Source organism: Daphnia pulicaria, chromosome 1 (genome assembly GCF_021234035.1).
Source record: "Daphnia pulicaria isolate SC F1-1A chromosome 1, SC_F0-13Bv2, whole genome shotgun sequence".
Classification (NCBI taxonomy): Eukaryota; Metazoa; Arthropoda; class Branchiopoda; order Diplostraca; family Daphniidae; genus Daphnia; species Daphnia pulicaria.
The window spans coordinates 14,376,551-14,401,726 of NC_060913.1; the positions used below are offsets into that span (position 1 = coordinate 14,376,551).

The 25,176-nt window shown below is 42.1% G+C and overlaps 4 protein-coding genes across 9 annotated transcripts in view; 2 read left to right on the forward strand and 2 right to left on the reverse strand.

The window, feature by feature from the left end:
* LOC124331523 overlaps positions 1-119 on the reverse strand; it is a 35,001-nt gene extending 34,882 nt beyond the window's left edge. For all 3 annotated transcript variants that reach the window (XM_046788812.1, XM_046788809.1, XM_046788810.1), the window contains exon 1: positions 19-119. The gene's annotated coding sequence lies outside the window, so the exon portion shown is untranslated. The remainder of the gene's footprint in view (positions 1-18) is intronic.
* Positions 120-154: 35 nt separating this feature from the next.
* Positions 155-2,615, forward strand: LOC124334126 (probable splicing factor, arginine/serine-rich 7). Of its 4 annotated transcripts, none has more exons than XM_046789026.1 (10): positions 155-304; positions 368-477; positions 538-674; positions 741-838; positions 903-1,058; positions 1,118-1,293; positions 1,354-1,502; positions 1,565-1,928; positions 2,005-2,296; positions 2,396-2,615. In XM_046789026.1, exons 1-10 carry the CDS (start codon positions 257-259, stop codon positions 2,513-2,515), a joined length of 1,650 nt encoding a protein of 549 aa, XP_046644982.1. In that variant the 5' UTR covers positions 155-256; the 3' UTR covers positions 2,516-2,615. The 4 variants fall into 4 exon arrangements, with proteins under 4 accessions (XP_046644982.1, XP_046644983.1, XP_046644980.1 ...); XM_046789027.1 differs by having other exon boundaries at positions 1,568-1,928; XM_046789024.1 differs by having other exon boundaries at positions 169-477.
* Positions 2,616-3,318: 703 nt separating this feature from the next.
* Positions 3,319-19,250, reverse strand: LOC124331181 (muscle calcium channel subunit alpha-1-like). The gene is given in 39 exon segments (XM_046788779.1): positions 3,319-3,924; positions 3,994-4,040; positions 4,172-4,467; positions 4,894-5,051; positions 5,113-5,208; positions 5,276-5,523; positions 5,609-5,813; positions 5,877-6,101; positions 6,163-6,278; positions 6,350-6,494; positions 6,562-6,750; positions 6,816-6,899; positions 6,963-7,022; positions 7,095-7,304; positions 7,371-7,572; positions 7,644-7,790; positions 7,868-7,920; positions 8,000-8,107; positions 8,179-8,266; positions 8,359-8,525; positions 8,605-8,734; positions 10,062-10,281; positions 11,010-11,089; positions 11,184-11,493; positions 11,564-11,684; positions 11,832-12,039; positions 12,585-12,736; positions 12,811-12,884; positions 12,997-13,142; positions 13,237-13,322; positions 13,325-13,580; positions 13,885-13,988; positions 15,204-15,400; positions 15,488-15,640; positions 16,073-16,179; positions 16,259-16,398; positions 17,378-17,483; positions 17,612-17,912; positions 19,072-19,250. Coding segments are annotated over 38 exon segments (6,000 nt in total). The 5' UTR covers positions 17,899-17,912; positions 19,072-19,250; the 3' UTR covers positions 3,319-3,645.
* A 204-nt stretch (positions 19,251-19,454) lies between these two features.
* On the forward strand, positions 19,455-25,157 carry LOC124337536 (DEAD-box ATP-dependent RNA helicase 40-like). The gene is made up of 15 exons (XM_046791562.1): positions 19,455-19,662; positions 19,796-19,836; positions 20,338-20,465; positions 20,528-20,700; positions 20,769-21,065; positions 21,127-21,264; positions 21,327-21,572; positions 21,633-21,702; positions 21,827-21,922; positions 23,280-23,453; positions 23,514-23,630; positions 23,701-23,785; positions 23,846-24,127; positions 24,191-24,332; positions 24,407-25,157. The coding sequence occupies exons 1-15, from the start codon at positions 19,528-19,530 to the stop codon at positions 25,058-25,060; spliced, it is 2,778 nt and encodes a 925-aa protein (XP_046647518.1). The 5' UTR covers positions 19,455-19,527; the 3' UTR covers positions 25,061-25,157.
* Positions 25,158-25,176: the final 19 nt, after the last annotated feature.

Here is a 25,176-nt window from a genome sequence, read left to right on the forward strand (position 1 = left end):
CTGATTTAGTATACTTACTTTGAACGAAGCAAAATCAGCCAACCGAAAAATCCGATCCAAATTTGCAACTGAATATTTGATTGACTAATTGTTGATCGATATTACTTCTTAACTATCGATAGACACCTAGCCGGCCGGCATTTTCCGAGGGCATTTTTTAAAATTTGGCAACGTTGAGTTTTAGCGTCAAAATGGAAGGGGGAAAATATTAGACGTTTTTTTTTATTTAAGGTTGTCCTCAAAATAAAATTAAAAAATGACTGGAAGTACCAGTAGTAACAGTAGTAATAATGATATTTATGCAGTAAGTACACGGTTCAATTTCAAGGGAAGACATGTGACGTTAATTATTGACACATTGTTTCAGGACAAGATCGTTCAAGTGACAAATGTCGCACCACAAGCCAACAAAGAGCAGATGCAAACATTGTTTGGTATAATTGGAAAAATTGAAGATCTCAGACTCTACCCAACATTGTACGTAGGACTTCATGTTTGGCAAGTTTTCCATAATTAATGCTTTTGAAATTCTGCTAGGCGGGACCTTAATGCTCCAGTCCAGCTTCGGATATGCTTTGTGAAGTATTCAGATCCTAATGATGTTCCAGTCGCACTACACTTGAGCAATACTGTTTTCATTGACAGAGCTGTAAGTGTAACACTTTATCATGGAAGTAAGTACATTGTTTGACACAACATTATTGTTGACATTTTCTAATATTTTCTTGATTATCTACAAGATGAACTGCCTGATGAATCAAAAGGTATAGAAATTTTGAATTCCTCTAGTGGTTTTGGGTCAAGTGATCCAAAGCTTCCTGCCACTCTCACTAATCAGGTATGACATTAATTTTTTCCCCATTTTAATCAATTATCTAATTTTCTTAATGCTTATTTTATAGATTGAAGGCAACCCTCCTCATCAGGTTATTCGCACTTTGGATCCAAGGCTATCCATTCACAATTTACCAAACTATCCCTTGTTACCTGCCTCCACAGACAGCCGGCGATTGGAGGAGATACGACGGACTGTGGTCGCTATCAATCTAGACCCTTCGGTAAGAAAATATTTCATCCATAGTTGTAGAACGTTTTTAATCAGTTCATTCTCAATTAGCGAACAGCCAAGCAAGTGATCGACTTCTTTTCGTCAGCCGGTGAAGTCAAATATTTCCGATTCTGCACTAAACACGGAGATGAAAACAAGTACGCAATGATAGAATTTGTTGAACAAGAATCTGTCGTTCCTGCCTTAAAACTTAACAATAAACAGTTTGGGGACAGCATTATCAAGTATGTAGCTATAAAAATCATTCGAATCAAAGTATTTACTACGATTTATTTTTTTTTTAGAGTTCATCATTCCACTCAGTCGATTATTAAACCAGTGCAGCAAACGAAATCCAATGAAGCGGCTCAAAAAGAAATCGAAGAAGCTGTCAATCGTGTTAAAGAAGCACAACAGCTGATACCGGTTGCTTTACCCCAAGAAGACGTGCCAGGTATTTTATTGCAATCATGCAATAATCTTACAGATTCTCTATCCTCTTTTCTCGATTTATAGTAGAAAAAGAGAAAGAAAAGGAAAAGGCCATTGTCGAAATCGAAAAAGAGAAGCCGAAAGTTGTGGAAAAGGAGAAAGAAAAGGACAAGATTAAAGAGAAAGAAAAAGAGAAGAGTTCAAAACGAAGTCGCACTCGCAGCAAGAGCCGTTCACGATCAAGACATCGGTCTTCCTCCCGTGCACGACGTCGTCGTTCACGTTCAAAGTCAAGGGAGCGCCGAAAGCGATCTCGTTCACGTTCCCGTAGGCGGACACGCTCTCGATCACGATCAAAGTCGAGAGAAAGGCGGAAGAGATCCAGGAGCCGAGAGAAGAAAAGGTCTCGTAGTCGCGACCGCCGTCGTCGCAGTCGTTCACGGTCTCGGTGAGTACCTTGATTAAAAACATTATGAAGGATTTATGGTGACAGTAAATTTATTATTTCATCTTTTCGGTTGCAGATCCCGTAAAGAGAAAAGTCCCCGTCCGACCAGAGAGCGCCGTGATCGCTCACCCAAGGAAAGGACAAAAGACAAGGATAGAGATAAGTCACATAAGGATAAAGACAAGGATAAGGACAGAGACAAAGAGAAAACACGGGATAAGGACAAGAGTCGCGACAAGGACAAAAAGGATCGCGAGAAGAAGGAAAAGAAAAAAGACAAGAAGGAACGGGAACGAGAAAAGGAGCGGGAAAGAGAAAAGAAACCAAAAAGTCCAGCAAGCAAAGACGATTCGTCCGCTGACGAAAAGGTTAGTCATTTGATTTATAGCGATTGGCTTACTTCCAAAAGAGTCATTTCAGTTCTGTGGAATGTTTTACTGATTTTGTAAATCTTTTCGACCCTGTAGGAAATTAGCGAACGTAACAGTGCTCGAAGATCTACTCCTCCGTCACCGCCTCCACCCTCGAAAAGCAAGAGTCGACGTCGCTCAAAGTCGAGAGAGGGTAGCAGAGGCCGTTCCCGCTAGACAGAGCGTTATTCTTGTCCTATCTTTTTTTTATAACAAACTAAATAACTTCTTTGTCTAGAATCCATTTGGAATTTCATCAATAAACTAAATAAACTCACTCCATTTGTCCAATGTTTAAATGTATAGCCTTGAAGCTATTTGAAGTTTCTTGTATATACTCACGAAAGTCACATGATATTTTCAATTTACGAGGAATGCAAAATCTTGTCAACCATCCAGTATTATTCTATCATTTTTCTGACATTGTTGAATTTCCAACCTCTGCATCAGTTAAGCCAGTATGCTGCAGTGAAATATTTCCTGCGCTCCAAATAGGTTAAGTGGACGAAGAGACATATTTTTTCTGTAACAAACTGCACTCCCTCTAGCTCTAAGTATGCACGTCAAGTACCGTGACCGCCCCAATAAAGGAGCAGCAACCTGAACCTTCCAACAGACAATGTCAAGTAAAAATAGGCAAACTGCATTGTGAATGCATAACTTTTGTGATGAATAACAGATTCGTGACGTGGGCTCTTGTATAGACGAAGGTGCTCAAATTCTTTAAGTTGTTTAGGAAAACGAGACGTAGGCTATTAGGAAAGAATTATTTTCGTGTTCCTTCATGCGAGTCGATTTGAACGTTGTTTCCATGGTTTCACGATTCAATCTTTTAGCCTCTAAAGGCCATACCTTATCACCTGCATCACTTTTGGAAAATTGAGCAAAAACCAATTCAATATTAGGTATCTTTGGGAAGGATTCATTTAGAATGCACTCCACAGAAGTAACCGAATAAGCAATGATAGCTCGCTGGAATAAATATTTGAGGAGGATGTATTGAAAAAGATATAAGAGACAAAAGATCTGATAAGGATTACAGCTACAGAATATTATCGACGTACAAAGATGAGAGGGGAGGCACTTGTTTCAAAGGGACAAGGATTTTTGGTTCACTGAAAAAAAAAAACATCTCAAACTTGACTGGAAAAAATTCACAAATGGCAAAATGGCGACGAATGTCGACACCAAAAGGCAAAGTCATAAAATCTCCAAAATTACCAAACAATTCACCAAAAGCTTTTTTTTTTTTTTTAAAGGTGAAGGATAAAAACAATTTAGGTTAATCTACCTATGCCAAATATCGGCTAGGATTTGTGACGGGATTGCGGGACGTGGTCAACCTCATTGAAGGCCGAATTGAGCGCCAAAGTCAAGGGTTGGCCGCCCGGTCGTCGAATGGCCGCACCCGATAGCGCTGGAGTTCGAACTGCTGTGCCATCTCCGTCTTGCGTCAACATTAGCAAGTGATGAGCGGCCCGATCCATCTCCTCTTGCGTCATATCCATAGCCTCTTGCATTTCTCGTGACGTCGTTCGGATAAAATCATCATCTATAAATTTGCCAAGTCCTTGTTCCACCAGAACCTGAAATGAATAATTCATTGAGAATGAAAGAAAAGCTATTCGATCCAATCAGTGATGCTCTTTGTGTACCTTTCCAACCAAGCTCTCAGCCGATCCAGCGACGGCTTCCTCTTGAGCTAGAATCATGCAAAACAGTTATAAATTACAGTGAATTTAGGTTGGAGGAAAGCAAATATTTTGACTAAGTTAAACAATAATTCATGCAAATTTCGTCTCCAAAATCGAGAGGGTTAATAGTTTAAAAGACCTGGCGGCCAAGGATGCAAAGTTAGACTGCAGGAAGTTCTAGGTGGATCAGCACATTCATCGAATTTGAACGACGGAAGCGTTCGACTGCACGTAGTACTACATAAGCTCAAACGTCGAGGGACGGTTGCAGTGCGTCCGGGAAGAACGCCGGCCAAAGCCATGGCGTAAGCGTGCGCTTGAGCCAGCCACAGTCCACCCGTCAATCGACGTTCGTTCCGCCTACTAAAACAGCGGGGCAGAGTAGATGCAGACCCCAGGGATGTTGTTGAAAGGACGCCGTGAAACATATTGCTACTGGTGCGTTAGTAGACAAGAAAACAAAAGAACATACCGTGATGTCAAAGGCTTTATAATGGTTAATTGCATGTTCCCGTGACGAGTTAGTGTTGTTAAAAAGAAAAAAGGGGGAGGAGTTCTGAAGCCGGCACCCAGCACAAAACAATTCAGGATTTTAGGGGAACTCTTTCTCTAACTCTTACCGTTGTAGCTTGGATGTAGGAAATTCTCATCGTATTTCCTACACGGATTTCGACGACACATATAAAGACATCATTATTAAGGCGACTTGCAAGTGTGTGTGTGATTGATTACTCAATTTCATCTCAAGTAACGATTATAAGTAATTATAAATAAATAGGTCAAGCGGCGTCTTACGAAAATGAAACAGAAAAGAGGAACGGTTTTCTTATTATTAGGAAGCGAATTTTGAATAATACTTACGGCAGACTTCCGTTGTTGTTTGTCTGATTCTGCTGCTGTCGGAGACGCAGTGGTCGGAGTGGCATGGCTTCCGATAGGTCGTCACTGGACGAATTTATTGGCACGCTCTGCCCATTGGGAACAGTAACAGTTGCCTTCAGTAGCATTTGCGGCGATAACTTGAAGTGAAAGGAATTTAAATTAGTTTCGTTATTCTTTTCAGAGGTTTTCGAATTTTACTTTAAGTGGCGACGATTCTGTGGGTCGTTGCCTTGATGATGGGCCGCCTCCTCTTCGCATGTTGGACCAAACGTTACCAAATAAACTGTGGTTCCTCTGCAAGAACGAATCATAATTTGAGAACAAATTTGAAACAATTTTCCTTTGGCTGAGCACGACGTACTCTATGCATAGGCTCTGGGTCACGTTCCATCAGCTCGTCAAGATTGCCCGAAATGGCTCTCTTTAACTCAGGCCCAGCGTCGTGAAGAGTTCGCAATCCTGCCTGTAGCGTCACCGTATCAACGCCAGCGCCTTCTCCGTCAAGTGCAGAGTCCTTGTTGAGCATTTCTTTCCTCTTCTTGAAGCGACGGAAATAATCCTGAATTAGGAAGGTAGCGTAGAACTTGCCCACTGTCACCTCGTCGTCGACTGGATTTAAAATGGGAAGAACGTGTCAAGTCACAGTCTCATTAAAGTGCATAAAAAGAGGATTGCAGCATGTTGTTTTTCTTACTTCCTGGCGGCGGCACGACTTGATCCAGAAGTTTGCCGTTAGTTCTTTTCCAAATTTTCTTGATGACGGCACGTAGTGTTTCGTTGGCTGAATCAATGTTGCCCTCTGTGTAGATTTTGAGCGACGTCCGCACCACGGCGAACAGAGTGGCGTTGAACATCACTGTTCCGTCGCTATTTAGCGGCATGTTCATAGACACTAACCGCTTCAGTTAAAAATCATTTGATTATGGCCGATACTTAATTGCAAATTTAAAAAGTCAAAATACCTTGCAAGCCACACGATGAGGGCATAATTTACCGAAACCCAACGGTGGTGAGATTTTACGTAATAACGTCACAACGTCCAAATGTTTGATACGTCCTCTAGCGTCGGGATCGTATTCACTCCAAAGACGGACAAATTCGTCCAGATGATGCGGGCCCAAAATGGACCAATCGCGCGTGAGATAATCAAAATTATCCATAATAACGGCCACAAACAAATTGATAATCTAGCGAGCGAAATCAAAACATGAATTTTCACCCAAAACCAACCGAAAGGCATTAAATTACCAAAAAGGAACACAAAACGTAGAAAGAGATGAAGTAAGGGATGGCAAACTCGGTACCGCAGTGGTCTGTGGAGTTGTTACGAATCTCGTCCGACAGCGGATCACAAGCTGGGGCCTCTGTTTGCCCAATCAATAACAACAGACAATATATATTCCATTTTAAATTTGTGTTGTACAATATAACCCACTTTGCGACGAACAACCGAGCATGACATCTTGCCAGGCTTCTCCTGTGGCCGATCGGAAAAGGACAAGCACAGCTTGCGGAAATGTTTGAAAGTTGTTGTTACGGTGAATAGCAGTATCATCGTCTAGCGCAATTTTCCCGAAAACCTATAAACGCACAATCAAATTCAAATTCCTCATAAAATCTCGAGATTGATGCAGGCGTAGGTGGTACCTGCATTCCGATGACAGCGTAGATGAAAAATAGCATCACGATCAATAGCGCAACGTAAGGCAGAGCCTGGAAAGATTTCATAAACGTCCACAGCAGAGTTCGGATTCCCTCTCCGCGACTGAGAAGCTTGACGAGTCGCATAACGCGGAAGAGACGGAAGAAATTGATAGAGATGAGATTGGAATCGGGCTAATGAAATTGGAATGCCGTTAATTCAGTACGCCATAAAGCAACACCAACATCTCTTTGCTTACATTCAATTGGGAGTAAACGATGTCGATGAAGCTACCCAAGACAATAACGAAATCAAAAACGTTCCAGGGATCGCTAAAATAATTCTGCAAGAAAAATATAATTATGAAAATGAATTTTCTAATTACGAAATGTACAGTAAAACTGACCTTGAACCGAAAGGCAGCTAATTTCAATAGAAATTCCAATGCGAAAACGCTTGTGAAGATCTAAGAGAAAGCAAGCGTTTTAATTAAAAAAACTGGTAACTCCTGGTATCAAAGTTGTTGAGAAAACATTACCATATTCAGAATGTCCAGAGCTTGAGTGTAGACTTCTGGTTGACCGTAGAACTTCATTCCCAGCGTGATCGTGTTCATGCTGATCAATGTGAATAAAACATATTCGAAGGGCTGCGACGTCACCATCCACCAGACTTTGTATTGAAACCGCTGTTTAGGGATGTAGCGTCGGAAGGGTTTAGCTTTCAAAGCGAATTCAATACAATTGCGCTGCGAGGAAAAATAAATAAATCCTATTCGCCTGACACATACAAATCCAATATTTATGAGACAGACCTGATTTTTATCCAATTCGCAGTTTCGATATTCCTGCTCTCCCTCGTTTTGAAATGTGACAATAACGAAACCGACGAAGATATTGACCATGAAAAAGGCAATAATAATAATGTAAATAAAATAGAAGCAGGCAATCATTGGCCGGTAGTTGTGCATCGGTCCCATGTCTTCCGTGTGCGAGTCAATAGAGACGTATAACAAACTGCCAGAGGAAAAATAAACAAAATTTTTGTCATTTAAAGAAAAATCAATAACTCTGCAAATCTGAATTACCCGGGCCATCCTTCAAACGTTGAGACTGTAAACAACGTCAGCATGGCTTTACCAACGTCATCAAAATGAAAGTCATTGTTTTCCCATGTTCTATTGGACACGGTTGGGCGCTCAATATCACCGTCTTCGTATTGAATAAAGGTTCCTCTGTGATAAATGGCTTTAGAAAATCTCTCCAATTGTTTGGAAACGCAAGAAGTTAAGCGGGGTTAAACAGAACTTACATGCAGTCATCCCTAGTCATTTTTGATGGATCGTTGCACTTAAAAAACTTCCCCTGTCGATGTAAATCAGTTTATTACATTACAAATGGCTCCGGGCCAATGTCCAAATCTTATTGTGAGTATGGTACGTACCTTGAAGAGCTGGACTCCGATGACTGCAAACATGAACTCGAGGAGGCATGTAACCAGCATAATGTTGCCGATCGTTTTGACGGCTACAATGACGCACTGAACGACGTGCTGCATCATTAACGAAAGAAATGACGTTCACTTATGAATGCGTAATGGACATTGAAATAGGACAGAATTACCTTGAGGCCTTTAGCTCGGTTGATGGCACGCAAAGGTCTCAGCACGCGAAGTACTCGAAGGATCTTGACGACGGAAATAGCTCCGGAGCTACAAAGTTATAATAGTGACATAATGGCAAATGAAATGTAAAAAAGTGTAGACTCGATACTACGAGGGTTACACATGAACGCATTTTATACCTGAATCCAAAGGAAATTAGAGACACACAAACGACCAACAAATCTAGGAGATTGAAAGCCGAACGGCAAAAGGCTCCTTTGTGTAGGACCAATCCGTATGCAATGACTTTCAAGCAAATTTCAATAGTGAAGACAGTTGTAAAGAAGTAGTCAAAGTGATTCAGAATCTGCAACAAGAAAGTCGATGATTTCGTATATATATACGTACTGTACGGCCCAAAATAATCATTTCGTTGAAAGTTAGACCTTGTTTCGATCCGTGTCAGCGCTCAGTGGATCCTCTGCGGCCAACATAGCCGACGAAATGAGAATACAGGCAAGGATAATGTTCCCAAAGTAGTTGTGGTTGCAGAACCAGTGACAGAAAACTCGGAACCTTCATTTTGTTTGGAAAGAGACCAAAAGCGGCCAAGGATTAGAGAGACTCGCTTCCAAAATTTGAAGCTGCGATCGATCGGATCCAGCTCTCCGCTGACCCTCATGCTCGTACATATATATATATATATCCTTAGGCTTTAAACACTCTAGCATAGTGCAACTCTAAACAAACAGGAGCAGTGTGGAAATTCAATAGTTCCTCACTCAACCAAAAATGATTTGGTGTCTTAACAGACTCGGGTTGTCTTGGAAACTGTCGTCAACGTGCGTCAAGCAACATGTTCTACTTCAGTACCCATGTCGACATTTACTACTATAGCACTACGCACATAAGGTGGGACCGTATTGCTATATTATTCTATTAGAGACGCCTTCAAGAAAGATCTCCATAGCAACAACCAATCACAAATAAATAAGGAACTCGGAGAAACTTGTTTTTTTTCTCTGCCTTTGAAATCGAGCCGGATTGTGCTAGCAAACTACATAATACACGATAACTAATGCATATTCTAAGGGCTGTCAGTCATGATGACATCAATCGGCGGCTCAGAAAGTAAATGGGAGTATACAAAACGCGATGGTAAACTGAAAGTGGCTCGTCACGGGTAGGGTCCACTGAGTCTATCCTCGTGAATTGCCAACAATAAGCGGACTGATCACGGAGAGTTCGCCCCCTAACGGACTGATACGAACGGCTTTGGGTGCACCAATGAGATTAAGACATCAATCATGCTCAGGCTGAATACACTACGGATCATTCTGCCGTAACATAATACGTAATCCTATGAATATACTTTTAACAAAAGGGAAGAATCCTATTTTTGGTGATGGCAGAAGAAAATTGAATCGAGTTTCTCCGAACGGACCGACTGTCGATAAAGGGTGCAGCTATTCATAATTTGCTATTGGTAAATGCCCTGCCCCATCCACTCAACAAGCACGAAAAAAAAAAGACCGGCAGGACCAGGAAAAGCACGAACACATCAACACAAACACACACACACAAACATAGAGGGAAAGCAGCGAGGGCTCATATCCATCGACGGTCTCTTGTGAATGGTGCGATTTTTGTGCGGTGGACCTGCGGCGGCCGAACGTTTTCCGTGCAACAAAACAACATAAAAAAGTTTCGCAGCAGGTAACAGAAAAAAGAAAAAAAGATAAACACAACGTGAATGTGAAAAAAAAAAAAAGAATGGCACGAACGGCAAAAAAGTTCCAAGAAAAAAGTAGAAGAATTGAGCAGTTTGGAAGGAAATGACAAGACAGTATTGTCTGATTGATTAAAAAAAAAGAGATAGATTTTGCGAAATTTCGGGGGCTACCTGTTGGAGTGGGAGAGTATGAAGAAGGAAGTGTAGGGGGGTATGGGAATGATTTTGTTGTTGGAGCGGGCGACGGCCGACGCGCGTCGCGGACGCGACGTCACCGGCTGCCCGTCTTCATCCTCTTCTTCCTCCTCCTCCTCTCCGACTTCGGCTTCCTCCTCTTCTCCGTTATTATCATCATCATAAGATCCTTGATCGTCACCCAAGCCCTCGTCTGCTTTAAAGCCAATTTACAGCAGTTGGACAGGGAGTGGGGGAATAAAGAGCAGAGAGAGAGCGAGAGAGAGAGAGCGACAAGAGGTGCGTAGAGAGAAAAATATGTACAAAAGGATGGCGGGGTAGACGTAAAAATAATAATAATGATAAAAAAATAAACCAAAATATGGCGGTAGGGTATTTGGCGGACGACACGAACACACACACACACGGAAAAAAAAAGAAAAAAAAAAGAAAAAGAAATTGGATTAGTTTGACCGTTGGCGGACTGCGCTAACCTGTTGGTGTGTGAGAAAATGAAGAAGCTCGATCCTCTCGGGATGGGCTTGATCAATGTGGGCGTTTCATCAAACCCAGGAGAAGGCCGCCGATGAGGTCGGGCCGTTATTTGCACGTTAGTGTTCATCATTTGCTCATCAGCTCCATCGACTCCGTCCCCATCGCTCGTCCTCGGCTCCTCTTCTATGTTGGCATTTTCACAGTCCACACCAATCGTGTCCATCGTGTCCAATCATACATTGTTTGTCTAACTCTTTCTAATTCCCCTTTTTGTCAGGCGGTACGTCTTCTCAAAGTTATCAGCATCGTCATCCGTATCTTATTCATTCTTCCGGTGCGGAATTCCGCACACGACATTTCCCCCCTCCTCCCACAAGAATGACGTGCCATTGAGGAGACATGCCGTCTGCAAGGCTACATTTTTCAAGCACATTCAGAGTGAATTGTTACCGTCTTTACTGGCGTCCTCGGTTCCCTCGTCGTCGTAATCCTGTTCGATTTCAATCATGGTGGAGCTGCCATCCGCTTTTCTATTAAAATAAATTTGTATTCGCATGAATTTCACTGAATTTTTCACTTGGCTGCGGCACAAACAAATAATACAAAGAAAAAAAAACCACTCGCTTCTTTTTAGAGGATCTCTTCCGGTCGGACATGCCGTCCGGGCTGCCGCCTGTTTGGGCGTTGTCCTCGTCGTCACCTCCTTTGCTGTCGTCGCCAACGTTGTCCTCTTCTTCTTCCTCGTCCAGTTCTTCTTGACTTCGATCGTCACCGTCTTTCGTTGCCGAATCACTCGCCGCCGATTTATCTAAGTCAGCTTCAGCTTCCGCCTTGGCTTCGGCTTGGTCAGCCTCTTCCTTCTCGATAGCCGTCAACGATTCAGCATCGGCCAAGTTGTCCACAGCGATGGCCAAGAAGACATTCAGCAGAATGTCTATTGATAGATTTAAAGATACCAGTTATTCAGGGCATAGGGGACGACGAAAGATCCAAGTTGTTCTTACAGTTGCCGCAGATGAAGAGAATAATGAAGTAGATGCAAGCGAGAATACCCAGAGATGCTACGCCCCCGTAGGCTTTAATACCGTCGTACATGACCGCATTCCAATCTTCGCCCGTCAAAATCTTTTCGACCCCAGGAGAAAAATCAAATAAATCCGTCCAATTAGTGAGGATCAAGACGATATTAAACGGGTACAGGGAGGATGGAAAAAGGAGATAGAAAAGCCATCACCGAAACTGAAAGAAGACCACCACCACATGTATTGTTACCTGAAAGACGGTTAGTAAACTTTGCCAGAAGGAATCAAAATTGCTTCTCGGCAATTCTTGATTCTCAAAGTTGAATTTGCCGCCAAAGACTTGCATGCCCAGCAGGGCAAAGATGACCATGAAGAGGAAGAGGAGCAATAAGAGAGACGCGATTGATTGGATCGAGTTGAGCAGCGACGCCACCAAGTTGGAAAGTGAGCGCCAATACCTGCGTTATTAATACCGGCCGCCATTCAGTTAAGATTAATACATTATGGGGATGATGACGTCTCCTTGCTAATGATACAGTATGTACACACAAATTGGCTACAGTATACTAACTCACAACGGATTAGTGAAACAGTAAGCGTTTGTGCATTACTACACGGCACGAAAAGATTCTAACGTTAACGACGAGCCGCTCCTTACCTGGGAAACGGTCAAAAAGGAATCCCAGGTTGAATCGAAATTGCTACGGTGACCGGGAGGAAACCGGCCACCGAAAATCTGCGATCCCAGCACGGCGAAGATGAATATAAACAGAAAGAGAAGAGACAGGAGCGAGAAGACGGATCGAATCGCGCTCATCATACTGCGGATCTTGCCCATTGGAAAGCAAAATCTTGGAGCCATCCGTAGAAGACAGACGAGAGAAAACCATGCAAAAACGTAATTTGAAAAAAAAAAAAGAAAAAGAAAAAACCCCACACATGCTTACGTTCGTGCAACAGACATGCAAAAAGACGTGCCTCGTTAAGTGACGTCAACTCTTACTTTGTAACTTTGAAGACTCGGAGGAGACGGACACAACGTAACACGGACACACCCAGAGGGGGCATGAGGTCCGTTTTAGTTAGGACCACTTCGACAATACTGCTGATGACGACGAAACAGTCGAATCGATTGAACAGCGACACGAAATAACCCTACGGGGAATAGACGATGAAAAGATATATATTGAAGAAAACCCTTTTCAACGTCTGATTTTGGCTCTTCTTACTTGGAATCCCAGGCTGTACATCTTCAGCAACATTTCAAAGGCAAAGAGCACGATGAAGAAGATATTGGTCACATCTGTCGTGAGGCGGATGGAAGAAAAAGTCAAGAGCAGTCGAATGCTATTAGCATTTAAAGTGCAAAGCAAACAGCAGTCGTCCTATAGGATGGATAGTAGTGTATGTATTACCTTGGAAGAAATCCAGCCATTCGGGTTGTTGATAGTGCTCGGTTGCTAGGACGCCCGTGTTCAGAAACACCAAAATGATGATGAGCCAATAAAAAGCCTGAGATTTGACAGCTTTGCGACAGGCCCGGCGCATACGACGATTGCTCCTGTATACGGGAGAAAAAAAAGGAGGGCAACCGTGGATAAAGAAATGATGTAAGACGTCTTTCAGCTCCAGTGAACAAAACAGTCTGAGTATACCGATCCCAGTTGCGCTTCTTCTGTGCCCACCACGAATCCTGTGACGTATCAGCGTTGCTGCTTTCCTCCGTCTTGTCGACACTATTGTCCTGCTCTCGTTTGTTTTTAGCTTGAAAACCAAATGGAGCAATGAAGCGTAAGACGACATCTTTATGACAGCTACTACCACTGTAATACCGTGCTTGGGTTCGTCGTGATGCCGGTCCTCGCCTTCCGGCTCAATATCTTCCGCTTGGGTGATCCAATCTAGATAACCTCGCAAATCTTCCTCGATTTGTTGTTTTTCGCGCAACTTGTGAAAGTCACCACGCGCTTTGGCTTTCTCTCTTTCCTTGGAGAACTCTCTGAATTAAACGATAGCAACAACAACAAAAAAAAGACGTCCGCTATTTTCTTTTCGTTACATTATTTACTAGGGGGTTTATCCGCCAGACAGCACATAGTCATTGGCAATATAGTCCACACACGACCATGTACAGTCGCTTCCTTATAATTAGATCTGAATGAAGACGACACGAGGAGACTAAGCAATCGATGCGTAAAGAGCACGGTCCCCCTTGGTACAGACAAGAGAGTGTGGTGATGCAATCTCAAGTCAAGGGGGAGCGACCACCAAATCAAATCATCACTGTCGGCACGTTTACGTACCCGCTGAGAACACCAAGAATCAAGTTCATCACAAAGAAGGCGCCGATGATGACCATCGAGATGAAGTAGATCCATTGCCAGGAATTACCCATGGCATCTTCTATCTTTAAAAGGAAAGAAAAAAGTCGGGGATTAAAAGACCATTTAAGGCGATCAATGTTGTTGTAGGTGTATGGGCCTATAAGGATCAGTTAACAATCGACATCTTAAACCACCAATGGGGGACTTGTATAATAAGGTACACGAGAAATCGCAGGTCGATATTCGATATCTTTCGGTTGTTAGGACATTGCCGCGCCCCCTCCGCAGCTAGATAACGAGCTTTCAGCTCTCTGTGACTTTATTCTCAAAAACTGTCCAAGGGGAAAAACAAACGATGGTCTCGAGTGTCGTCCATTCTTGAGCGAGCAAAGCACTTGGCCGTAATCCACAAAAACAAATAATGAGGCTAGCTAAACCAACAAGACAAGCTGCAATGAAAACAAAAAAATTCATGGGCTCTTTAACCCTTATATATACAATGTAATGTGTGTAACCAACCTCGTCTCTTTTCAACAAAAAAATATACGGCGAAAAAAAGGAGAAGATTTGGACGGTCGATCGATAAGGTTAGAAAGCAAGGGACAATCGCCAGATGGACGTGGACAAACGAGCTGAAACGACGATCCTTCACTCGTGTCAATTATCGGGTTCATAGGATTAAAGACCGTTTCACTTGAACGATTACCAGCTCAAGAGATTCTCCATTTGTGTCATTTGACTCCAATCACTTGGCAGCTTTAGTACTTATTATGTCATTCTCAAGGATGTATAATAGACCCTTTGTTGTTTTTACTACTGCTGATTACTTCCCAGACAACCGCACAAACAAAAAGGGAAATAACAACTCTATCACAATTCCTTCGAACCTACTTTAATTACGTGAGGAATGGGCTTGTTATGGAAAGAGGAATTGAAAACCAAAAGTATGGGACCATACGTTGAATACGACACAGAAAAGTTTGGTTTTCCCCCTTCGTATAAAACTGTGCGTGAAGTTGGGGATTTTTCTTTGAATCGTTCGCAAAGGGCTCCCTTTCATCAGAGTTTATTTATCGCCGAGTTACGAGTTTGTTTGGGAAAGGATCTAGAAGTTTCTTTTTTTGGGGTTTATTTGAACTGAAATTCAGTAGTACCTAAAAGTGTTTTTCTTTCGATGAAACGCGAGATTATGCTCACGATCCTTTTCTTCCCGTACTACCGAGTGTTTGCATTGCTCGAGGGGCGGGAAGAATTCGGAGGAAGGGAAGAAGAAAAAATGGCACGTGACCAAGACTTACTTGATACAACACGTCAGTCCAGCCTTCGAGTGTGACGCACTGGAACACGGTAAGCATGGCTAGGCCAAAGTTGTCGAAATTAGTGATGCCATCGTTGGGTCCCTCCCAATCCGGAAGACACACCATTCCGATCGTTCTGCAATCAAATCCCACCTCGCTTGAATTGGAGCACGGATGAGGATCTTTCATCATGTCACCTTAACAAACAAAAAATGTGAAAAAAATGCTACACGAGCTTTCACACACACACAAAAAATAATCAACAACTTTTGAGAAATTCTCACCGGTTTCGGGATCGTAGCAAGTTGTGTGTAATTTTCCGGAGAAGAGTTCCAATCCGATGATGGCATAAATAATAATGACAAAGATGACGAGAAGAGCAATGTGAAGAAGCGGGACCATGGCTTTCAAAATGGAATTCAACACCACTTGCAAACCTATAGGAAAAAGAGGGGAAAATGTAATAACTTTAAACGATCCCGAAGAAACACTTTGGGATTGGACGTTTGTTGAAACGGTGGGATGAGGGGAAAGTTTTATTTCTTTTCGCTAAGCCAAAATACGATTAGAGCATCGTGTGACTTATAGCCGCTTTTCTCCTTATGTCCATGCAACAACCCACCAGGGATAGATTTGTCCAAGACGCGAGAGCGAACTTCTCACACGTTTTAAGGATACAAAAAAGTTTCGGCATTGACGAGCCATCAAACTCGCCTCTCGCATCCGCTACTCGGATGCCGTTCTCCACTTACCCTCAACTTCCCGTCTATTTATAAATAAACCCTCACACACACATGCACGTACATCTTTATCTCTTTCCATACCCGGGGTGGATATGTCCGAGAAAATCGATCACAACAGACACTTACTGGGAACACCGGAGACGAGACGCAGAGGCCGCAAAACGCGAAAGGCTCGCAGAGCTTTAACGTCGAATCCGTCTTTCATCATGGTCGACAGTGCCGTGCTCACGGCGCTGTAAAAGGAACAAAACAAACAGTTTAATCAAGTAGGGCTTTTGATGATACAGAAAAAGACTGCTGCTGTGTCAATACCCAATGACGACAATGGTGAAATCGAGCAAATTCCACGTATTGCGTAGGTAGGCCCCGCTGTGTGCGACGAAACCATAGGCGATGATTTTCATGACGCATTCAATGGTGAAAATAACCAAGAAGACATATTCCACTTTTTCCTGTCATCAAAAATATTGAGAATGATTGAAGCGAAAAAAAAAGGAGTGAGGGAGAGACATCCATTGGAGAGGGATCGGCTTTTCATCTTGCGGATGAATGATGACTATAGGAGAGAGAGAGAGAACTTCCGACCGAGGTGGAAGTAGAAGATAAAAGCGGTTAGAAAGACACGCCGTATCGATCCAAAGAATTCCCAACCCAACCAGCTGCTGGCCGTGTGGTACTTTCTATCGATTCGCCATTCCATATTCGATTATTTTAAATAAAATAGGGACAACACGACAGATCAAGTGACATTTCCACGGGGAGATTCTCGGGGCTGTAGCCAGTTCTTCCGCACGCTTGGAAAAAAAGGGACGTCAAATGCGATGAGTCCACCAGCTCGGCGTACTAGGAAACAAAGTCGCCGGTGCTACTACTTCGCCACTTGATTTTTTAGGACGCTACAAGTAGTCGAAGGGTAATGTTTTCGTGACTCGATCGATAAAGAACCAACAGGTTGGCCTAATCGATCATCAAACGGCCTAAACTTTTGACATTCATCACGTGGAGTGTGTCGCAGAGATACACAAGCGTTGCAATTAGCTCAAATATCCTGGCATTTGAAGCTGATGAAAGAAGTTTCTTTGACGGACAAAGTTTATGTGCTTAAGTGCAAGTTAATGGGGCGAACACTCTGGTGCGCTATCAAGGAAGAAGAAGAAAAAAAAATCAATAACTCGATCGGTTAAGAGTCAATCTATCGACAGTTTGGAGCTAACTCGATTCTTCTGGCGTGACTTAACGACCCATCTACTATATCGCTGGGGAATGTTTCTTTCTTTTTCCTTCATCTTTTTTTAAGGAAGCAAAACGAGAGAAGAATGCCGAAACAAGGCCAAAAAGGAGGCGTCGCCGGGAAGATCAATTTGAAGCCCAACATCTTTACACGCAGCCAAGTGAGAAACTTGAGTGAAGAACAAGGACGAATGTACTTACCAAATAAGCATTGGTAATGTTAGAGTCCCCATTAGGGTACGGCGTGTAGACGGCCAAGGCAACGCAGTTGGCGAAGATGGTCAACAAGATCAAATACTCGAACGGTGTGCACAACGAACAATGGGTTAAGGATAATATCACAGTTATAAAAGAACTAATTTAATCTAAAAAGAAAACAACTAAGCTATTCGAGCTCGAAGGTAACGAGCTCGTTATTAATAATCAAAAGGATATTTCCACTCGACGACGCTGATGCAGAGCTTTCGCAAAGGATTCGTGAGCGAGAGGCAAAGGAGAGCTCGTTGCGGTCGTTCCGGAGGAGGTTTTCCTCTTCGACTCATGGCCTTTCTTTTGGCAGCAGCTGCGGCAGCTGCAGCAGCGGCTTCGGCTTCTGCCAGAGTTTTGGCCGGTCCGACAGTAGCTGATGGTGCCGTCGCCTGTGCGGCAACGCCTGCGGCCGCGGGAGTTCCAGGTACAACCGGAGTCTCCGGAGACACGGCCAACCCGTTTTGACTTTCCATGATGATCTATGGCTCTCTGCAAAGTGCAACACGTCAAGAAATTAAACAAATAGTAGGCTAGTTGGTTCATACAACTCACAAAGCAGTCGGAATATATAGCCAATTATTAATTCATCGGTTCACTCTGTGTGTGTGTGTGCCGTTGTGACTGAGTACACACCGCACGCTCCAGCCCAAAAGAGGATCGATATTCCATTACTTAACAGATATATACGTAGACAGCTTTCCCAGCTCATGTATAGATACCATTGTAATCCAACACGGGAATTCAGATGGGGGGAAATTCATTTCACGTTGGGTAACCTTTTGTATATTACACGAAGCAAACCAGGTTGACATTGTAGGCTCACCAGATCGCTCCGGTTTACGGTGAGAACCATATGTTCAATCCAAACCAAATTAGACCCAAAACATAATAAACGACCAAGAAGTTAAAGATTTCAAGTATCGATCAATGCTCATCGTATTTAGCAGACTCCTACGTACTGAAGCAAGTCACGTCCTCCACGAGATGAATTGCGTGAAAGAAGAAGAAAAAACGATATTGTATCCGCCATACCACTGCCATCCTTATTTTTACGAGACGAACGCATCGCAAAGAAACGTTATTGACGCTAGTCACGCCTGCCTTCAACGGTTGACGACTTGTTCGATTCCTTCCCCCGCCCTTCTCTCTCCCCCCCAACCCTCCGGAAAGGGAAAAGCTTCTTCTAAGAGAGTTAAACACGATCAAATAAAATTTGACTGATGGCAACGTTTCGATGGAGTTCAGAGAGGAACTCTTCATTCGTGTTTCCCCAGAGAAGCAAGACTTTATTTGCTTAGATAAGACTTTTCCTCGTTGGCATTTCTTTTATTTCGCTCTTTCTTCCTTTTCAAAAGAGGACAACAGGAATGAGACACACGATAAGGATCGATGAACGAGTTAATGAAGCTGCAACAAAGGCAGTACACAACGTGGTGAGGAGGGATTCTATTCTGCACTGAATTTAATGGAAAACGAGTCTGAGCAAAAGAAGGGAATCCTAATCAGAGGTTTGGCGATCTAAAAACACGCCGAGCATTGTGAACAACACTTGGCCGTACGATTTTGGCGGAAAACCGGTTTATCTTGGCTATAATTAACACACAGGAGAGGAGTGAGCCAGTTTGGCTAAAACAACGAATACTAACCTATATGTAGATATAAGACGGTCTTTGAAGTCTGCGGGACATTCTTGTAATAACACTGGAGGATCGTGGGTTGAATGTTCAGATATTCAAGCACATTGTGTATTGTTTAGGAACTATAGACTTTCACGCCCGCGCGAGAGCCCGCCAACCATTCGACTAGCTGGATTCACTCGGGGGTGGGGAATAAGCTACTGAAACACCATACTGGTCAAGTAAAACCAGATGGCCATGACAAACATTTTTCTGTTAAAATTTTTTTAAATTGTTAGAACGTATAATTTAAGTGATGAATTTTTTGTTATTTTAAACGACGAAATTTTTTAAAGTTCATCATGAAGAAAAAAAAGAACCAAAATTGACTAGTTGCGTCCATAAGCCAAAGGGTGTTGCTAAACCACAATCTTTGCTTCGTCCGTAGTGTTTCCAGAAATAAAAATTAAAAATAACAAGTTAAAGATGGCCGATGCGGACACTCGTTCTCACAGCGTTAATCTGGGTGCCTTGAAAAGGGTAGACCCCTACGCAGTGGAAATTGTTGAAACCGGAACTCAAGTTGCTATTTATAAATTCAATTCTCAATCCAACGAATGGGTAAGATGGGTTTTCTTTGTCACCACTTGCTGTCACACTGGCTATGTGGTTACGCAGTTAGAACATAAAACACCGGTAGGCTTATGCCTACAACATCGTTCATTGATAGATAACACTTTACCTTTTTCTATAGGAAAAAACCGATGTCGAAGGCACCTTATTCCTCTATGCAAGGTTAGTTCCTTCTGTTGTGCTGCTGTGACAAGTTCTTCCCGTTGTCACAACAATCCTTTCAGTTGTTCCGAACCTTGTACACACTTGTCTTGATACTTGAATCATAGATGAGTATTAATCCTTTCAAACTCAAATTCTTGAACAACTATTCACTTGGTTTCACTTTTCCGATGTACATTGGGATCCTGGACATTTCTTGGATTGAGCAATCAAGTTGGGAAGCCAATTTCTCGGCATCCAAACTTTATCATCTCTTGACTTCAAAGTTCCTTAGACATTTTCCTGCAACTCACTTGAATTCTCTATTTTATACATAACCTCACAGCTGGCTGTAAAGTAGCCAGTCAAAGGAAATGTGGAACTGAAGATGTGGCAGTTTGTGCTTTTCCCCAGCCCTAATAGTCCCAGATGCTTTTCATTCTATTTTTAACCTGGGACTAGTTTGCTCTTATTCTTGCATGGCTACGCTATCTGTTGCTCACTCTTGATAATTCTTTTTAGGTCAGGGGACCCAAGGCATGGCTTTGTTGTCATGAATCGCCTAAGCACGGAAAATCTCGTGGAACCAATCACTAGAGACTTGGAGATCCAACTTCAAGCTCCATTCCTCTTGTACAAGAATGCCAAATGTATGCTTCATTTTTGTCAATTTAATGGGAGTTACAATAATTTTTATTTACGATATTTACAGTATCCATCACAGGAGTGTGGTTTTATGAGGAATCGGAGTGCACTCGAATAGCTCAAAAGTTGGAAGCATTAGTTAAAGGAGAAACTCAGCGACGTCGGCCTAATGTCGCTCAAGAAAAATCGAATGTTGATATCATGTCCTTGCTTACCAAAGCAGGTCAAGAGTATGAACAGGTTGGTTTGCATTTTGCACATTTGAAAAAAAAAAATTGGTCGGAATAGTACTATCTTTCTCTGTTTAGAATGGAAAGCCGTCAGTTCCAGTGTCCACGTCCAGCAGTGTTGATGTAGTCCGCCCGACCGCCCTGCGTCCGACGTCTAATGGCGGTACATCCCAATCTACCACGCTTAGTGTTGCTGATTTGTTTGGAATGGAGCCGATTCATCAATCTACGCCAATGCCTCTGCATCATTGTGGATCTCTTTTTGAAAGGCTTATGTCAGCCGGGACGCCTACAGGTGTCCCTCCTCCACCACTTCCGAATGCGGAATTGCACACAGCACAGAGTTTGGAGCGTGAATTGCGAGGGAAAGAAAAGGTGGGTTAACTTTAAACAGTACGAAGGAAAATAAGTGTTTATAAATCCTTCCAATTTATAGCCAAAGGCCACAAATGGAACTGGAGAGCACCCCTTGCCTCATTCATCACCAATGCATTCGAATGCTAATGGTAAACCTAGTGGATTGTCGAATAATCCGGTGGTTCTTACTCATCCTCAGATAACCCAAGTCATGCAGGTAGAAATCAATCACGTAAATTTTGTTATTTTCGATTGATGGCTTATTTGACGTGACTACAGAAAAGCACGACCGGCACCCCTCCTCGTCATACTGGATTACAGTCAGTGGCTCTGATGTCTCCTATGATGTTTACATCGGCGTCTGTAACCAGTGAACAGTCGGTGGAAGCAGCTCGCGTACAGACACCAGTCCAACGTCCAGCTTTTCCATCTCGAGAGGAACCAAATAATTCTTACCTAGTAGATAATGAGATCACGCCGTTAACTAAAGCTCAGCTTATGCAAGCTTTCAACTATCTCCTCAAAGTATGTGACTGATTATTACAATAAATGCTACAGAATTTCTAATGTATTATTTCTAAACAGAACGATCCCAATTTCATCACCCAGCTTCACGACGCCTATGTTCAGTCGTTGAAACAGAGTTTGAAAACCGGTCATTGATACACAGAGGAATTTACCACCAGAAAATTGGCGCGAAAGTCCACGCGCATTTGCGTGTCTACCGTATACTAAACATAGAACCAACAAAATTTGTGTTCCTGAACCTCATCTCCAAGCCACCTCAATTATCTCTCCACCTCCTCTCTTTCCAACTCGAAAGAGCTGTGATCTTCTTTTTACGGACAAACATGACGTTGCTTTGATCGAGCGCCGTAAGTGTGCGACGCAGATAACTGTCAATACACAGAAATGCTCCAAACTGCAATATGGAGTAGTTATCAACTATTTGTAGTGGATTATTTAAAATTATTTTAGTTTTTAACTCGATCTTCTTAGTGGTTCTTACCCGAAACTTTATAATGCAACTTTCTTTAGACAGTCGGAGAATTTTTTTTTACTGTGGACATTTGAAAGCCTTTAATTTTTACCAGCTTGTTTTACTTGGGAAGATCAATTTGGTCTCATTCAATCAGCTTTTTACAATGTAGAACGTCCTCCCTTGTAACTTCCCTTTGTATTGTTAGTTGCCTGACAATAGAGATTTGCTTTTGAATCCCATTAAAAATTTTTGATAATATTTCAAAAAAACGTGGACTTCTTTCAAGAGAGGGAGATTTTTTATCTTATTTTAGGTTTTTAGCAAAAAATAAAACACCTAACGTTTCGCGCAATTTAGAGTGCCTGATGTGCGTGCTGGGCTGCTGGCACGCTTCGCGCAAATTATGGACTGTCCATGGACTGACCAATATTGATGATCTAAAGGAAAATTTGGAAGCAAAATATTGGTCTGAATGATATCTTTTCAAATTCATTCGTTGGATTTTTAGGGTGTGGGGCGTGGAGGACTGGAGGTGGACTGCTATGATGAAAGAAGCGGCGTTCGTTGCTCGGTTCGTTGCGTTGCACATCGGCTGAAAGGCCTCTAAACTTATCCTTCCTGTCGTGGAGTCAAGTTATCAGAAAAATAGGCTAACCTCAAACTAATTACAAGCATATGGCCATGTTACAAGTTAAAATTTTTCTCTTAGAAAAATTTTTTGTTCTAAAGCTTCTTTTAAATTTATTGTTTGACAACATTGTAAGGAAGGATTGATATCGTATCGTCCGCTACCTCACCGAATACTGATTCAAATCCCGCGATTTTTTTTCCTGTAAACTTAAAAAGAGAAAGTAATTCATCTCATGTAGATGTAATGTTTTAGTTTTTTTTTTCTAAATACAATTGGAAAATGGAAGGTGATTTAGAGAGAAAGACAAAGGTAAGAGGAGCGCACTCGTTTGATTCCAAGCAGAGAACTGAAGATGTTAAAACTCAAGAAGGACTAACTTTTTCAGACATGCACATTTCTAGACAAGTGTTAGAAGGTTTGTAATGCATTTGCATTAGATCAATAATACTGATAAATAATTTCAATTCTGTGTTTAAATTTATTATGAAGGACTTAACAAAAATGGATATCTTAAACCTTCACCCATACAACTGGAAGCTATTCCAATCGGGAAGTGTGGAATCGGTAGTCAACTTTAATTGTCAATGAAAGATCTTAAGTCCTGATTGTTTTTTTTTAGATATGGTTATTCAGTCGAAATCTGGAACAGGGAAAACTCTTGTTTTTGGAATAGTGATGCTGGAATCTATTGATCTTGAAATCAGTACTGTACAGGGATTGATACTTGCTCCAACCAGAGAGATTGCTTTCCAGAATGCACATGTTATTTACACTATAGGTTCAGAACTTCCAGGTATTTGTTTTTGAAAATTCATTGTTTTAAGTATTTTAAATGTGTTCTGTCTGGTTTTAGGCCTAAATGTCCAGGTCTTTATTGGAGGTCTTCCTGTTGATACTGACCTGTCCAAATGCAAATCATGCCACATTGCTGTTGGAACTCCAGGGCGTGTAAAACAATTAATAGAAAAAGGTGCACTGAAAATACTACTAAAGGTGAAAAATAAAGGCTATTATTAATTATTTTTGCTACTTTCTAAAAGGTGCATTGAAGACTAAAACTATCAGGCTCTTTATTTTGGATGAAGCCGATAAATTAATGGAGGATAGCTTCGCTGATGATGTCATGTAATAACCGTGCTTAACTTATCCAGAATATTTAAAAAAAAATGAAATTTGCTATTTCAGGTGGATATTTTCTCAGATGCAGCTTACTAAACAAGTTTTGGCAGTCAGTGCCACGTATCCTGAAGTGTTGGCAAACCTGGTTTCTCGATATATGCAAAAGCCGTCGTTTGTGCGTTTGGGTCATCATCAACCTACTTTATTGGGCGTTAAACAATTTGTCTTTCGTGTTGCTTATCACCCAATGGCACAGCAGCAAGCCAAAAACAAGTTTGAGATTTTGTTAAAAATGCTCAAGGTTATCGAGTTCGGTCAATGCATGATATTTACAAACCTACAAACGAGGTGCCAATTTAGTCATAACAGATAAAGTATTAAAATTGATTTGATTTTTTTTTTTTATTACAGAGCCGAAAGCTTGGCTGCTCAATTATCAAGCAATGGTCACGCAGCCTTATCGATTTCGGGAAGTCAGACTCAGACAAAACGTTTGCAGACACTTCTGAAGCTACGTCAATATCAGTGTAAAATTCTAGTTGCGACCGATTTGGTATTTGCTTTTTTGTTTGGTTTGGTTTTATTCTGTATAATTATGCATAGCTTGATTTGGTTTTTAAAATGTAGGCGGCTCGTGGAATTGACGCTGAACACATCGATTTAGTCATTCACATGGATGTGCCTCGGGACGCAGCCACATACCTGCATCGAGTGGGTCGAGCTGGAAGGTTTGGAGCGGCCGCCTTGACGTGTACTATCGCATGTGAGGGCAATGAATTGACTGAATTGCGATCCATCATCACAAAAACAAGAGCCTCCGTCCGAATCTTGGCGTGTGACCATTTGGCACCTAAAGATCACGACTCGAGCCAACCTGAGACTCTGCTGACGATTCAGGCCCTTGACTCTCTTTGGCTTACTTTACCAGAGCTGGAGGGCACTGGTCTTGAGGGGGAAGGTATGGCTGACAGTCTTCTCAGTAATATTGAACACGATTTCCAGCCTGGTCTGCAAGATAGTACTAGAGCACTATTACCGCAAGGGAACAAGCGCAAAAATAAACCCCGAGCGAAAACTGTTCTTAAAACAAACGATACTGAAGAAGAGCTGGAACAAGCTGTGACTCACCTAAATATCGCTGTGAAAGAAGAGCAACCCACGAGACCGACGCAACAGGAATGGAGCGATTGGTATCAGTACTGGATGTCATACATGAGACGGAATAAGGCGTTGATTGAACAGCAAGAATATTTGAGATTAATGTGCAGTGACATTAGATAAATTTTGGCATGGTGAATCTATGCAGAGATTTGTTTTTTGTTTTGTCTTCAGCTTTAAAAACTCCGCAATATATTGGTAATAAAATGTATTGCCTGAGTCGTCAAGTCCGTTTTTAT

Excerpts from the sequence above, each read along its gene's own strand:
- LOC124334126 (XM_046789024.1), top strand. The coding sequence starts at position 257 with ATGACTGGAAGTACCAGTAGTAACAGTAGTAATAATGATATTTATGCA. Across the intron at positions 839-902 it reads CTGCCACTCTCACTAATCAG|ATTGAAGGCAACCCTCCTCA; the intron begins GTATGACATTAA and ends CTTATTTTATAG. Across the intron at positions 1,503-1,564 it reads ACCCCAAGAAGACGTGCCAG|TAGAAAAAGAGAAAGAAAAG; the intron begins GTATTTTATTGC and ends CTCGATTTATAG.
- LOC124337536 (XM_046791562.1), top strand. The coding sequence starts at position 19,528 with ATGGCCGATGCGGACACTCGTTCTCACAGCGTTAATCTGGGTGCCTTG. Across the intron at positions 21,703-21,826 it reads GAAACAGAGTTTGAAAACCG|CCACCTCAATTATCTCTCCA; the intron begins GTCATTGATACA and ends CTCATCTCCAAG. Across the intron at positions 24,128-24,190 it reads TTTACAAACCTACAAACGAG|AGCCGAAAGCTTGGCTGCTC; the intron begins GTGCCAATTTAG and ends TTTTTATTACAG.